General features: G+C 43.1%; 1 protein-coding gene across 1 annotated transcript in view; it reads right to left on the bottom strand.

The window, feature by feature from the left end:
• Positions 1 to 3,321: 3,321 nt before the first annotated feature.
• The window catches only part of LOC311100911 (syntaxin-binding protein 4-like), a gene marked incomplete at both ends in the record, with an annotated part of 105,349 nt that continues 93,731 nt past the window's right edge, over positions 3,322 to 14,939 (bottom strand). The window contains 3 exons of the mRNA XM_084141895.1: positions 3,322 to 3,430; positions 3,489 to 3,548; positions 5,053 to 5,110. Coding sequence (XP_083998021.1) covers positions 3,322 to 3,430; positions 3,489 to 3,548; positions 5,053 to 5,110 — 227 coding nt within the window. The remainder of the gene's footprint in view (positions 3,431 to 3,488; positions 3,549 to 5,052; positions 5,111 to 14,939) is intronic.

Raw genomic sequence — 14,939 nt, 5'->3', positions numbered from 1 at the left:
ATAGTTTAAAAAAAAAAACATTTGAATGAGTAGGTGTGTCCAAACTTTTGACTGGTAGTGTATATATATATTATATATATACACTACTGTTCAAAAGTTTGGGGTCACTTAGAAATGTCCTTGTTTTCCATGAAAACATACATGAAATGAGTTTGAATAGGAAATATAGCAAAATTCATAGGAAATGTAGTCATTGACAAGGTTAGAAATAATGATTTTTAGTTGAAATAATAATTGTGTCAAACTTTGCTTTCGTCAAAGAATCCTCCATTTGCATCAATTACAGCCTTGCAGACCTTTGGCATTCTAGTTGTCAATTTGTTGAGGTAATCTGAAGAGATTTCACCCCATGCTTCCTGAAGCACCTCCCACAAGTTGGATTGGCTTGATGGGCACTTCTTACGTACCATACGGTCAACCTGCTCCCTCAACAGCTCAATAGGGTTGAGATCCGGTGACTGTGCTGGCCGCTCCATTATAGACAGAATACCAGCTGACTGCTTCTTCCCTAAATAGTTATTGCATAGTTTGGAGCTGTGCTTTGGGTCATTGCCCTGTTGTAGGAGGAAATCCAATCAATCAAGCGCCGTCCACAGGGTATGGCATGGCGTTGCAAAATGGAGTGATAGCCTTCCTTCTTCAAGATCCCTTTTACCCTGTACAAATCTCCCACTTTACCACCACCAAAGCACCCCCAGACCATCACATTGCCTCCACCATGCTTGACAGATGGCATCAAGCACTCCTCCAGCATCTTTTCATTTGGTCTGCGTCTCACAAATGTTCTTCTTTGTGATCCGAACACCATTCGTCTGTCCATAACACTTTTTTCCAATCTTCCTCTGTCCAGTGTCTGTGTTCTTTTGCCCATCTTAATATTTTATTTTTATTGGCCAGTCTGAGATATGGCTTTTTCTTTGCAACTTTGCCTAGAAGGTCAGCATCCCGGAGTCGCCTCTTCTCTGTTGACGTTGACACTGGTGTTTTGCGGATACTATTTAATGAAGCTGCCAGGTGAGGACCTGTGAGGCGTCTGTTTCTCAAACTAGACACTAATGTATTTGTCCTCTTGCTCAGTTGTGCACCGGGGCCTCCCACTCCTCTTTCTATTCTGGTTAGAGCCAGTTTACACTGTTCTGTGAAGGGAGTAGTACACAGTGTTGTATGAAATCTTCAGTTTCTTGGCAATTTCTTGCATGGAATAGCCTTCATTTCTCAGAACAAGAATAGACTGACGAGTTTCAGAAGAAAGTTATTTGTTTCTGGCCATTTTGATCCTGTAATCGAACCCACAATTGCTGATGCTCCAGATACTCAACTAGTCTCAAGAAGGCCAGTTTTATTGCTTCTTTAATCAGCACAACAGTTTTCAGCTGTGCTAACATAATTGCAAAAGGGTTTTCTAACGATCATTTAGACTTTTAAAATGATAAACTTGGATTAGCAAATACAACGTGCCATTGGAACACAGGACTGATGGTTGCTGATAATGGGCCTCTGTACGTCTATGTAGATATACAACATTAACAATGTCTACACTGTATTTCTGATCAATTTGATGTTATTTTAATGTACACATTTTTTTATTTTCTTTTAAAAAAACAAGGATTTTATTTGATTAACTTCAATTACAAAAGTCACCTAGACAACAAAATGAACCACAATTGCTTTACAGTCCCAGTTAAATGGGGATGAAAGGTCATCGTAAAGATCTCTATCCATCTACTAGGATGTTAGAGGGTTTAGGCCACAGGCAACACTTAGTATGACAAGTAATATTATGCAAAACACTGGTAATGGTTTGTTAGACATGAACACAACACACTTGACATGTTGTATTAGGCTGCATTTACACAGGCAGCCCAATGATGATATTTTGCCCAATTATTGGCAAAAGACCTGATCTGACTGGTCAAAAGACCAATTAGTGGCAAAAGATCAGAATTGGGCTGCCTGTGTAAACGCAGCCTTATAGATATTTGAAATACTGTTTGATTGATCCCATAATGAGTTAGCAGCACTAGAGGACACAGAACAGACATGCTATTGCGGTATTTTGGATAAAAATAGCAACGCTGGGCTCAACTAGTGAGAAAATCAAATAAAATACTACTGGTTAAAGAGCAGGTTAACCAACAGCAAATAGGATGACGTTCGATAACTACCCTTGCTATTGCATGCTTTCATTCCATAACTCTTATTAAAACATAATGTGTTACATTATCACAACCTAAAGACACCTGGCAACAATGTCCAACTCTTATCTGACCAATGGACAAGATGCAAGCTACCTCTTCTTTTCAATCCTTTGCCTCTCCACCATAACAGTTCTGGTGAAGGAAGTGAAAATAAAAATATGGCATGTTAGGCTGAGCTTTCAGCAGTAGATTCTGGTCTATTGTGACTCAGAAGACAATTCCGAGTTCGGAATGTGGACATCTCGGAATGACATTCAAAAGGTGCAGCTCAGGGAGCAAACAGAAAACTGTTTTGCATCGGAAAAGAAAAATACACATTCTGAACCTGGCTTCAAAGGATGAAAAAGATGGAGGGTTGTGACATTGTTTGAGTTGTTTGAAAAGAGGGATGCGGAAGTAGATAGAGAGATGAAGAGAGAGAGGGCTTGGTCACTGTTCCTCATAGAGGTAACATGAATAGGAAGAAGCATACAAATAGAATAGAGAAGGAGGAGAGGCAATTCCAGTAACTCTATAGAACAACACAGTGAGACAATAGAGTCGTGATTCAACTCCATCGAACTGGGAAGCTAGCCTTGTTCAATTCATTTTAACACAATTCATTAACAGTTTTTACACTGCTTAGCCCACTTACAGATAGGTTTCACTGTAAAAAAATTAATAAAAAATGTTTCAAACTGCATATTCACCAGAACAGAACAGCTGCCATTTAATGAAACATTATGTGTAGCTAGTTATATGATTTTAAAGACAATATTTTGTTGGGGCTCCTAAAGGATTTCAGGTGGCTGTCTCTGTATCCACCTCTAGGGTTTCTACTGAGTCTCTATTTGTACAGGACCAGGTCTGTCTTGAAAAATTGATTTTATCTCAATGAGAAAAACCTGTATAAATAAAGGCTGAATAAAAATAAAAGGAGGACAGGTGTTTCACCGCTGCCCGGTGTGTTTTTTTCTCTTGGGGAAGAGCAACGCTACAGAACGTTCAGATAGAAATGTTATTTATAGAGCTGCCTGCGAGGCCTCTCCATTATCCAACACCAAGAAACACAATATCTAGTCTATGCAATACACGTCTATCTAAAGATTCTATAACGTTATATCCTATGGAATCTGTCCCAGGTCTAAGTCTTGATCTTGGTGTGGTCGGGGCTGGGGGTGGCTGTGTTGTCTGCCTGTCTGTCGGCTGGTCCCTCCCCCTCTCTCTCGGACAGCCCCACCCCCGGAGCCAGGCTGCAGGTCACTGGATTGGTCCACGCCGTCGTCTGGTCCCTCTCCCTCTCTCTCGGACAGCCCCAGAGCCAGGCTATAGGTCACCGGATGGGTCCACGACGTCGTCTGCATCACATGACTGACACGGGGCAAAAATAAGACACAGAGCAGCACATCACTCCCAGGTCATCACCCCTGACCTCTGATCCCTCTTCAATTGAATGGATCAACCTGGTTAACGTTTATGAGCTTCGAACCCTAAATTACATTAGTTTAGTGGGTATCAGTGTGTAGTGCTCATGTGGGCTGTGTACTGATGTGGGTTAGGTACTGGTTGTTTTTCACGGACATACAGAAGAACACATTCAGAATTACAGACTGCATAGGTGTCATTGAACAAAGGTAAAAATGCACAGGTGTCATTGGACAATGGTAATGAATACTGTTGGTTAGACAGAACTGATGTTCACAAGCGTGGGCACCTGACAGTTCCTGTATTCAACAATGTAACTGTACACAGGTGTGCTATCTTAATTTGACTTTGCGTCTCACAGCAGGAAAATAATCCTGCAGCAACAGGAAATGTAAAATATTATGTGGACTACAATTAATGGACATTTTGTAGGGGTTGATGCATTTTTTATTAGGGCAAATTAAGTCTGACATTTTAAATTGGAAATTACAAACTTAAGAAGCCTTTATAAACCTTGAATACAGTACAATTTGCATTTCCTGCTGTGAAGGAAAATTCTCTGCGACAACAGAGTGATCAAATTAAGATGGCAGATCTGTATCCCTGTTAGGAAAGACAACAACAAGTTGACTAAAGCGGAAACAGACTGGCAACCAGGCTGTGTTAACTCTGTTTAATATACTAAGAGACAACCCAATCTCCAGGGCATGTCACTACTTTTGATACCCATGTTACTTACTAGTCTTTCATTTAGTCATCAAGCACAAAACAACACACCCCGGGACTCCTTGCATGTCTTTCATTTAGTCATCAAGCACAAAACAACACACTCTGGGACTCCTTGCATGTCCTTCATTTAGTCATCAAGCACAAAACAACACACTCTGGGACTCCTTGCATGTCTTTCATTTAGTCATCAAGCACAAAACAACACACTCTGGGACTCCTTGCATGTCCTTCATTTAGTCATCAAGCACTAAACAACACACCCCAGGACTCCCTGCATGTCTTTCATTTAGTCATCAAGCACAAAACAACACACTACGGGACTCCCTGCATGTCTTTCATTTAGTCATCAAGCACAAAACAACACACTACGGGACTCCCTGCATGTCTTTATCCACACGGCAGCCAGCATGGCTAAGACTGCGTTTAAGAATGAGATCAAAGCAGATATGTTGGGTGAGTCTATTCTGTGGTTTACTGGAGTTGCTGCTCAATGGCAGCAGTTGACTGTTTCTGTCTGTATAGTCTGAAGTACTGGAAGTTTTCATTAATGGAATAGAAAAAGGATGTGAGACTTTGTGGAAACTTGGCACAACATTGATAGATTGGTTCTGTAAGCATGGGGTTCAATGGTGGATTCTCAGATGATGTGTGTTTGTTGTGGTTAATAAGGACATGAGCCTGGAGCATTTAGAAAATTATCCCTCTAGTTGTTTGGACTTACTTGATGAAGTATTTGACTCCTTCTGCTGTATAGGCCTCTTCCCATCCATAGGGAAGATCTAGAAAATGAGAGAGAGAGAGAGAGAGAGAGAGAGAGAGAGACAGAGAAGAGAAGAGAGAAAGTACCTGACACTCTCAGCACACAGGGGGACAAACACCTACCTGGAGGTGACAGTATTCCCTCCCAAATATGCCCCCCTAGACACAACTATGACAAAACAACCAACAAAAGTCATAACTCCTGCAGCTCTGTCACACGCTGGGTCTGTACATAGTCAATTGTAGGCTTCGAGGAGAGTCCTATGGTAGGTACACCTACAGCTCATCCCTTGGCAGTAGTACTGTAGATTACTTTTTCACTGAGCTCAACCCAGAGTCTCTCAGAGAGTTCACAGTCAGCCCACTAACACCCCTATCAGATCACAGCAAAATCACAGTCTACCTGAACAGCGCAATACTCAATCATGAGGCATCAAAGCCAAAGGAACTGCACAATATTAAGAAATGCTATAGATGGAAGGAAAGTAGTGTAGAAACCTACCAAAAAACTATTAGGCAACAACAAATTAAATCCCTTTTAGGCAACTTCCTGGACAAAACATTTCACTGTTATAGTGAAGGTGTAATAGAAAGCCTAAACAGTATATTTGACCTTTCAGGTCGTCCAACGCCTGGAGAGGAGAGGACCCAATCTGTCGAGACCAGCTGGGCAACCGGATCCAGCCACCCACACCCCAGCACCCAGAGGGATCCAGATATCCCGACCACGGGAGTTCGATGGGACAGCTGCTCTCTGCCAAGGATTCCTCCTCCAACTGGAGCTCTACTTCTCCAGCATCAGGCCGGCCCCATCGGAGCGGGAGAAGGTGTCCGCCCTCGTCTCCTGCCTCTCGGAGTGGGCCAACGCGGTCTGGAACGAAGGAGGAGCCGCGTTGGACAACTATGGGGAGTTCACTCGCCTCTTTCGGCTGTCTTCGATCACCCGCCCGAAGGTCGAGAGGCGGGCGAGCGGCTGGTCCACCTGAGGCAGGGGACAAGGACTGCGCAGGACTTCGCCTTGGAGTTTCGGACTCTAGCAGCTGGGTCCGGGTGGAACGAGCGTGCCTTTATCGACCACTTCCGGTGCCATCTGCGGGAGGACGTCCGAAGGGAGCTAGCCTGCCGGGACACCATGTTGTCCTTCACGCAACTGGTGGACATGGCCATCCGTTTGGACAACCTGCTGGCGGCCAGAGGACGTCCTGGAGGGAGTCTGCCCGTTCCAACCCCGGCCAACTTGGATCACGAGCTGATGGATCTGGGTGGAGCCGCGATCCGAGAGAGCGGAGGACGACAGCACCAGTGTCACTCTGGTGGCACGAAGGGACATTACACCACACGATGTCGTCAGCATTCTTTTGGGTCTGTAGGCAGCAGGCAGGGCACTCTCGCATTACCCCAGGTATCGAACACCCACACTTGTTCAGAGCCCTCTGCTGCGCACTGTACCCTACCCATCCACTTTCCTGATCACATTGTAGTTCCCCAGTGTAAGGCACTAGTCGATTCAGGCGCAGCTGGGAACTTAATGCCAGGGCATTCTCACACAGTCTAGGCATTTCATTGGTTCCCTATCCATTCCACTCCCCATCAAAGCACTTGACAGTCGACCATTAGGGTCCGGGTTTGTTAGGGATGTTACCGCACCAATCACCATGGTTACCCGCGAGACTCATTGCGAGCAAGTCACGTTTTTTATCATCGAGTCTCCTGCTTTCCCTGTGGTACTAGGTATCCCTTGGTTTGCGCGCCACAACCCCACATTCTCATGGCCGCAGAGGGTTCTCACGGGGTGGTCGCGAGAGTGTCAGGGTAGGTGTCTCAGTGTTTCCGTTGGTGCAACCACGGTGGAAAGTCCAGACAGTACCTCCACCGTGCGCATTCCCCCCGAATACCTCGATTTGGCGCAGGCGACCAAGTTACCAAGGAAAGGGGGATACCTAGTCAGTTGTAGAACTGAATGCATTCAACTGAAATATGTTTTCCGCATTTAACCCAACCCCTCTGAATCAGAGAGTTGCAGGGGGCTGCCTTAATTGACATCCACGTCATCGGCGCCTGGGGAACAGTGGGTTAACTACCTTGCTCATGGGCAGAATGACAGATGTTTTACCTTGTCAGCTCGGGGATTCGATTAAGGCAGCCCTGCTCGGTTACTGGCCTAACGCTCGAATGATCCACCACCCAAAGGACATCCAGCCAACTTGATACAACTGTGGGAAGCATTGAAGTCAACATGGGCCAGCATCCCTGTGGAACGCTTTCGACACCTTATAGAAATATTGTTCTGACGGCAAAAGGGGGTGAACCTCAATATTAGGAAGGTGTTCCTAATGTTTTGTACACTCAGTGTAATTTCTTCTTCTTTTTGTTAAGTTTAGTCACAACACTTCTCAATTTACAGTATGTAAACCAATCAGCTGAGCAACCTGGCTTGCTTGTCACCTATTTTGGATAATTTATTTGAACCATTACATTTTTTTAATTCATCATCGATTCAGGGTGCTCTAACAGTTCTCACAGTTAGTTTCTTAACAGGTGCATGCTTGTCAACAATTGGCATAAATAATCTTACAAATACTTATAGTGCTGCATCTGGATAAACTTCCTCATACACATCAGACCAACATATATTTTTACATCTTCAACAAAAGAGTACTGTGAAAACATTTTGTATGATCTCTTATAAATTACTTTAGGCCCAACCTTTGGCACTTTGACTTTCCTTGTTATTGCCACCATGTTATGGTCACTACAGCCAATGGGAACTGATATTGCTTTGGAGCAAAGCTCTGCAGCATTAGTGAAGATATGATCAATACAAGTGGATGTCTCAGATCCAACACTATCGGTATGCACTCTAGTTGGTTGAGTGATAACCTGGGTCATATTACAGGCATTGGTCACAGTTAGAAGCTTCCTCTTGAGAGGACAGCTAGTTGCTAACTAGTCAATGTTCAGGTCACCCAGAAAATAGACCTCTCTGTTAACATCACACACATTATCAAGCATTGCACACATATTATCCATATACTGCCTGTAAGCACTTGGTGGCCTATAGCAGCACCCCAGAAGAAGAGGCTTTAGATGAGGCAGGTGAACTTGCAACCACAACACTTCAACAACATTTGCTTTAAAGGAATACGTATCTGAACATATACAGAAACACCTCCCCCACAGGCATTCCTGTATTATTTGTAGATGTTATATCCTTGTATTGCTACTGCTGTATTATCAAAGCAATTATCTAAGTGAGTTTCAGAGATGACCAGTATATGAATGTTATCCGATGTTAGCAAGTTACTGATTTCATGAATTATTTATATGGCTACATATATTAATATGGGCTATTCTTCGCCCTTTCCTGGGTAGCTTATTGGGGATTGACATAATATGGAGAAAAATTAAAATTATTGTTTGGCTAATAGAGTCAACCAATCAGGCACTTGTGAGTGTCAGTTGGTGTATGTGTGTGTGAGTGTGCGATGTTGGGTTGAAGCTACTGACCCGGAAGCTTGGCTCTCTCGCTCATGCTGCTTGTACACACAACCACACACACTCTCTCTCTACTTCTTGCCAAGAAAAACAGTGCCAAAAGGTGATTACAATATTTCAGCTGACGGAGAGGAGAGTAGAGGAGACACAGAGGGCCTAAAACATAAAGCCAGCCTTGTGTTTTGTTGTTATTAGAGTAGATAATTAATTCTGACTATAGAGGCACCATGGACCGTATTAAAGAGGTGCAGCAGGATCTAACATGGGAGTGTGTCAAGTTAATCTTCAATGCTTAATTGTAAAGATGTCTGTGTTAGGATGGATCTCTGTGTTCAGAAGAATGGTGTCCCATCCATCAACATCACTCTGAGACAAAATACCTAAAGCTGCCATGTGCCAACTCAACCACGGCTTTCACCCACAGCTTAGAGACAGAAACTATGTCCCAAATGGCACCCTGTTCCATATATAGTGCACTACTACTACTAGTCTTGTCAAACATAGTGCACTATATAGGGAACAGGGTGCCATTTGGGACACACTGAGACTGGGGATGGGCTGGCAGCAGGGTGGTAGTACCAGTAACACAAACACAAAGCAGGAAATGTCTGACCTTAATGCTTGAACTCTACTGTATACAGTATTTGTATTCATATTTCCTAGGTGACAGACAGGGTTAGTGAATGATGTTTCATTCTCTCTGGCTGTGTCCCAAATGGTACCCTATTCCCTTTATTAGTCCACTACTTTTAACCAGAGCCCTATGAGCCCTGGTCAAAAGTAGTGCACTATATAGGGAATAGGGTGCCATTTGGGACACAGCTCTGTCTGCATCCTGCCTTTCCTGATGAATGCAGACTGGGGTTAGGATTTTATGTGTAAATACACTGACAGACCCAAACACACACACACACATACAGTACATACAGTGAGGGAAAAAAGTATTTGATCCCCTGCTGATTTTGTACATTTGCCCACTGACAAAGACATGATCAGTCTATAATTTTAATGGAAGGTTTATTTGAACAGTGAGAGACAGAATGACAACAAAAAAATCCAGAAAAACGCACGTCAAAAATGTTATGAATTGATTTGCATTTTAATGAGGGAAATAAGTATTTGACCCCTCTGCAAAACATGACATAGTACTTGGTGGCAAAACTCTTGTTGGCAATCACAGAGGTCAGACGTTTCTTGTAGTTGGCCACCAGGTTTGCACACATCTCAGGAGGGATTTTGTCCCACTCCTCTTTGCAGATCTTCTCCAAGTCATTAAGGTTTCGAGGCTAATGTTTGTCAACTCGAACCTTCAGCTCCCTCCACAGATTTTCTATGGGATTAAGGTCTGGAGACTGGCTAGGCCACCAGGACCTTAATGTGCTTCTTCTTGAGCCACTCCTTTGTTGCCTTGGCTGTGTGTTTTGGGTCATTGTCATGCTGGAATACCCATCCACGACCCATTTTCAATGCCCTGGCTGAGGGAAGGAGGTACTCACCCAAGATTTGACGGTACATGGCGCCGTCCATCGTCCCTTTGATGCAGTGAAGTTGTCCTGTCCCCTTAGCAGAAAAACACCCCCAAAGCATAATGTTTCCACCTCCATGTCTGACGGTGGGGATGGTGTTTTTGGGGTCATAGGCAGCATTCCTCCTCCTCCAAATACGGCGAGTTGAGTTGATGCCAAAGAGCTAAATTTTGGTCTCATCTGACCACAACACATTCACCCAGTTCTCCTGTGAATCATTCAGATGTTCATTGGCAAACTTCAGACGGCCCAGTATATGTGCTTTCTTGAGCAGGGGGACCTTGCGGGCGCTGCAGGATTTCAGTCCTTCACGGCGTAGTGTGTTACCAATTGTTTTCTTGGTGACTATGGTCCCAGCTGTCTTGAGATCATTGACAAGATCCTCCCGTGTAGTTCTGGGCTGATTCCTCACCGTTCTCATGATCATTTCAACTCCACGAGGTGAGATCTTGCATGGAGCCCCAGGCCGAGGGAGATTGACAGCTCTTTTGTGTTTCTTCCATTTGCGAATAATCGCACCAACTGTTGTCACCTTCTCACCAAGCTGCTTGGCGATGGTCTTGTAGCCCATTCCAGCCTTGTGTAGGTCTACAATCTTGTCCCTGACATCCTTGGAGAGCTCTTTGGTCTTGGCCATGGTGGAGAGTTTGGAATCTGATTGATTGATTGCTTCTGTGGACAGGTGTCTTTTATACAGGTAACAAGCTGAGATTAGGAGCACTCCCTTTAAGAGTAAAAATAAAAAAGCAGACATTGAATATCCCCTTGAGCATGGTGAAGTTATTAATTACACTTTGGATGGTGTATCAATACACCCAGTCACTACAAAGGTACAGGCGTCCTTCCTAACTTAGTTGCCGGAGAGGAAGGAAACCGCTCATAGATTTCACCATGAGGCCAATGGTGACTTTAAAACAGTTACAGAGTTTAATGGCTGTGATACGAGAACTGAAGATGTATCAACATTGTAGATACTCAACAAAACTAACATAATTGACAGAGTGAAAAGAAGGAAGCTTGTACAGAATAAAAAAGATTCCAAAACATACATCCTGTGTTTGCAGTATTATTTTAGTGCCTTGTTGCAAAAAATGTGGCAAAGCAATTAACTTTTTGTCTGCAATACAAAGTGTTATGCTTGGGGCAACACAATATTATACAACACAACATTGAGTACCACTCTCCATATATTCACGCATAGTGGTGGCTGCATCATGTTATGGGTATGCTTATAATCGTTAAGGACTGGGGAGTTTTTCAGGATAAAAAAGAAATGGAATGGAGCTAAGCTCACGCTAAATCCTAGATGAAAATCTAGTTCAGTCTGCCTTCCACCAGACACTGGGAGATGAATTCACCTTTCAGCAGGACGATAACCTAAAACACAAGGCCAAATCTACACTGGAGTTGCTTACCAAGAAGACAGTGAATGTTCCTGAGTGGCCGAGTTACAGTTTTGACTTAACCCCCTAGAGCAGTGGTCACCAACCTTTTCTGAGTCAAGATCACTTTCTGAGTGAAAATGCAAGCAGAGATCTACTGCTCAGATTTTTTTTAATTACATGACTTCAAAAAACGTAAGCCTATGCAACATTAACCTTTTAAAAACAGTACTGTAGCAATGAAGTTTGTGTAGTAGGCCCAATACATTGTCACCGCATATTGGCTTTGCTTGAATTACCCTGCCAACGCATTGTTATTGTGACCATCTTTTAAAATTATATTTACAAATTTGAGGTAGGCTATATGATCACACCGGTAATAGATCAGTTGTATTAATTGTGAGGCAGAGCTGAGTGAGCACACATTTAAATATTTTACTGGGCTGATGGTGCCTGCATCTGATGGTCAGTCTCAGTGGAGGGAGAGTGCAGGAGGAGACTGAGGTCCGCCTCTCAATGTCCCTCCACTCCACTGACCAAAAAGGGATTTACTTATTTTCCACCATAATTTGCAAATAAATTCATTAAAAATCCTACAATGTGATTTTCTGGATTTTTTTTTCTCAATTTGTCTGTCATAGTTGACGTGTACCTCTGATGAAAATTACAGGCCTCTCTCATCTTTTTAAGTGGGAGAACTTGCACAATTGGTGGCTGACTAAATATTTTTTTTCCCCACTGTACATATATATATACAGTGGGGAGAACAAGTATTTGATACACTGCCGATTTTGCAGGTTTTCCTACTTACAAAGCATGTAGAGGTCTGTAATGTTTATCATAGGTACACTTCAACTGTGAGAGACGGAATCTAAAACCAAAATCCAGAAAATCACATTATATGATTTTTAAGTAATTAATTTGCATTTTATTGCATGACATAAGTATTTGATACATCAGAAAAGCAGAACTTAATATTTGGTACAGAAACCTTTGTTTGCAATTACAGAGATCACATGTTTCCTGTAGGTCTTGACCAGGTTTGCACACACTGCTGCAGGGATTTTGGCCCACTCCTCCATACAGACCTTCTCCAGATCCTTCAGGTTTCGGGGGTGTCGCTGGGCAATACGGACTTTCAGCTCCCTCCAAAGATTTTATATTGGGTTCAGGTCTGGAGACTGGCTAGGCCACTCCAGGACGTTGAGATGCTTCTTACGGAGCCACTCCTTAGTTGCCCTGGCTGTGTGTTTTGGGTCGTTGTCATGCTGGAAGACCCACCCACGACCCATCTTCAATGCTTTTACTGAGGGAAGGAGGTTGTTGGCCAAGATCTCGCGATACATGGCCCCATCCATCCTCCCCTCAATACGGTGCAGTCGTCCTGTCCCCTTTGCAGAAAAGCATCCCCAAAGAATGATGTTTCCACCTCCATTCTTCACGGTTGGGATGGTGTTCTTGGGGTTGTACTCATCCTTCTTCTTCCTCCAAACGCAGCGAGTGGAGTTTAGTCTCATTTTTGTCTCATCAGACCTAATGACCTTCTCCCATTCCTCCTCTGGATTATCCAGATGGTCATTGGCAAACTTCAGACGGGCCTGGACATGCACTGGCTTGAGCAGGGGGACCTTGCGTGCACTGCAGGATTTCATTCCATGACGGCATAGTGTGTTACTAATGGTTTTCTTTGAGACTGTGGCCCCAGCTCTCTTCAGGTCATTGACCAGGTCCTGCCGTGTAGTTCTGGGCTGATCCCTCACCTTCCTCATGATCATTGATGCCCCACAAGGTGAGATCTTGCATGGAGTTCCAGACCGAGGGTGATTGACCATCATCTTGAACTTCTTCCATTTTCTAATAATTGCGCCAACAGTTGTTGCCTTCTCACCAAGCTGCTTGCCTATTGTCCTGTAGCCCATCCCAGCCTTGTGCAGGTCTACAATTTTATCCCTGACCTTACACAGCTCTCTGGTTTTGGCCATTGTGGAGAGGTTGGAGTCTGTTTGATTGAGTGTGTGGACAGGTGTCTTTTATACAGGTAATGAGTTCAAACAGGTGCAGTTAATACAGGTAATGAGTGGAGAACAGGAGGGCTTCTTAAAGAAAAACTAACAGGTCTGTGAGAGCCGGAATTCTTACTGGTTGGTAGGTGATCAAATACTTATGTCATGCAATAAAATGCAAATGAATTACTTAAAAATCATACAATGTGATTTTCTGGATTTTTGTTTTAGATTCCGTCTCTCACAGTTGAAGTGTACCTATGATAAAAATTACAGACCTCTACATGCTTTGTAAGTAGGAAAACCTGCAAAATCGGCAGTGTATCAAATACTTGTTCTCCCCACTGTATAAATAATCAGTCATGATCAGAATAAGGCAAATTCACTTATCGGTATCAGATTATTTTATTTAGACAGTTTTGAAAGGAAATTGTTTAATAACAGTATTATAAATATAACATGTAAATCATTTAACATGTAACAGTGCTAAATCAATGTGATTGACTAAGTGTTTGATTAGTAGGGTTGCAAAATTCTGGGAACTTCCCTGGCTTTCCAGAATCCCTAGTTGGAGGATTCCGGATTTCTTGCTCATTCCCTCCAGATCCGGTAATCCTCCAACTGAGATTTTGGGATAACTACAGAATTTATTTAAAGTTCTAGGAATTTTGCAACCCTACTGATTAGTAACAAAGATGGGGTTAGATATGTCTACCTGCACACTGTGTTTGGAATAGCAACATTTACATTTTCACATTGTAGTCATTTAAGCAGAAGCTCTTATCCAGAGCGGCTTAACAGGCACAGACTTTTCACCTAGTCGGCTCAGGGATTCGAACCAGCAACCTTTCAGTTACTGGCCCAACGCTCTTAAGCACTAAGCTACCTGCCGCACCACAGTTACCGAACCTATGTAGTTAATAACTGAATGCCATTGAGCCCCCATAATGCATTGCTCTTTACAGTTGTATACTGTAATATAAAATTCCAGTAGCTAACTGTAAACATTTTGCTGTAAATGTACATACATTTGTAACAGTTTTATGACACCTCAAGCTAACTGTGGGTGCTATTACCCTAAACCACTGCTTTATAACACACAGCAAGTGTATTGTAGAAAACATTTATTGCTGAGGATACGATATACAGTATGAACGATACTGTATAGAAACAAGGACTTTGTATAAAGTGTGTGATGTACAGTGGCTTGCGAAAGTATTCACCCCCCTTGGCATTTTTCCTATTTTGTTGCCTTACCACCTGGAATTAAAAATGGATTTTTGGGGGGTTTGTATCATTTGATTTACACAACATGCCTACCACTTTGAAGATGCAAAATATTTTTTATTGTGAAACAAACAAGAAATAAGACAAAAAAAAGCAGAAAACTTGAGCGTGCATAACTATTCACCCCCCCCCAAAGTCAATACCTTATAGAGACAC

This window comes from Coregonus lavaretus, assembly GCF_964263955.1.
Source record: "Coregonus lavaretus genome assembly, chromosome: 25".
Classification (NCBI taxonomy): Eukaryota; Metazoa; Chordata; class Actinopteri; order Salmoniformes; family Salmonidae; genus Coregonus; species Coregonus lavaretus.
This window is presented reverse-complemented; position numbering and strand designations above follow the sequence as displayed.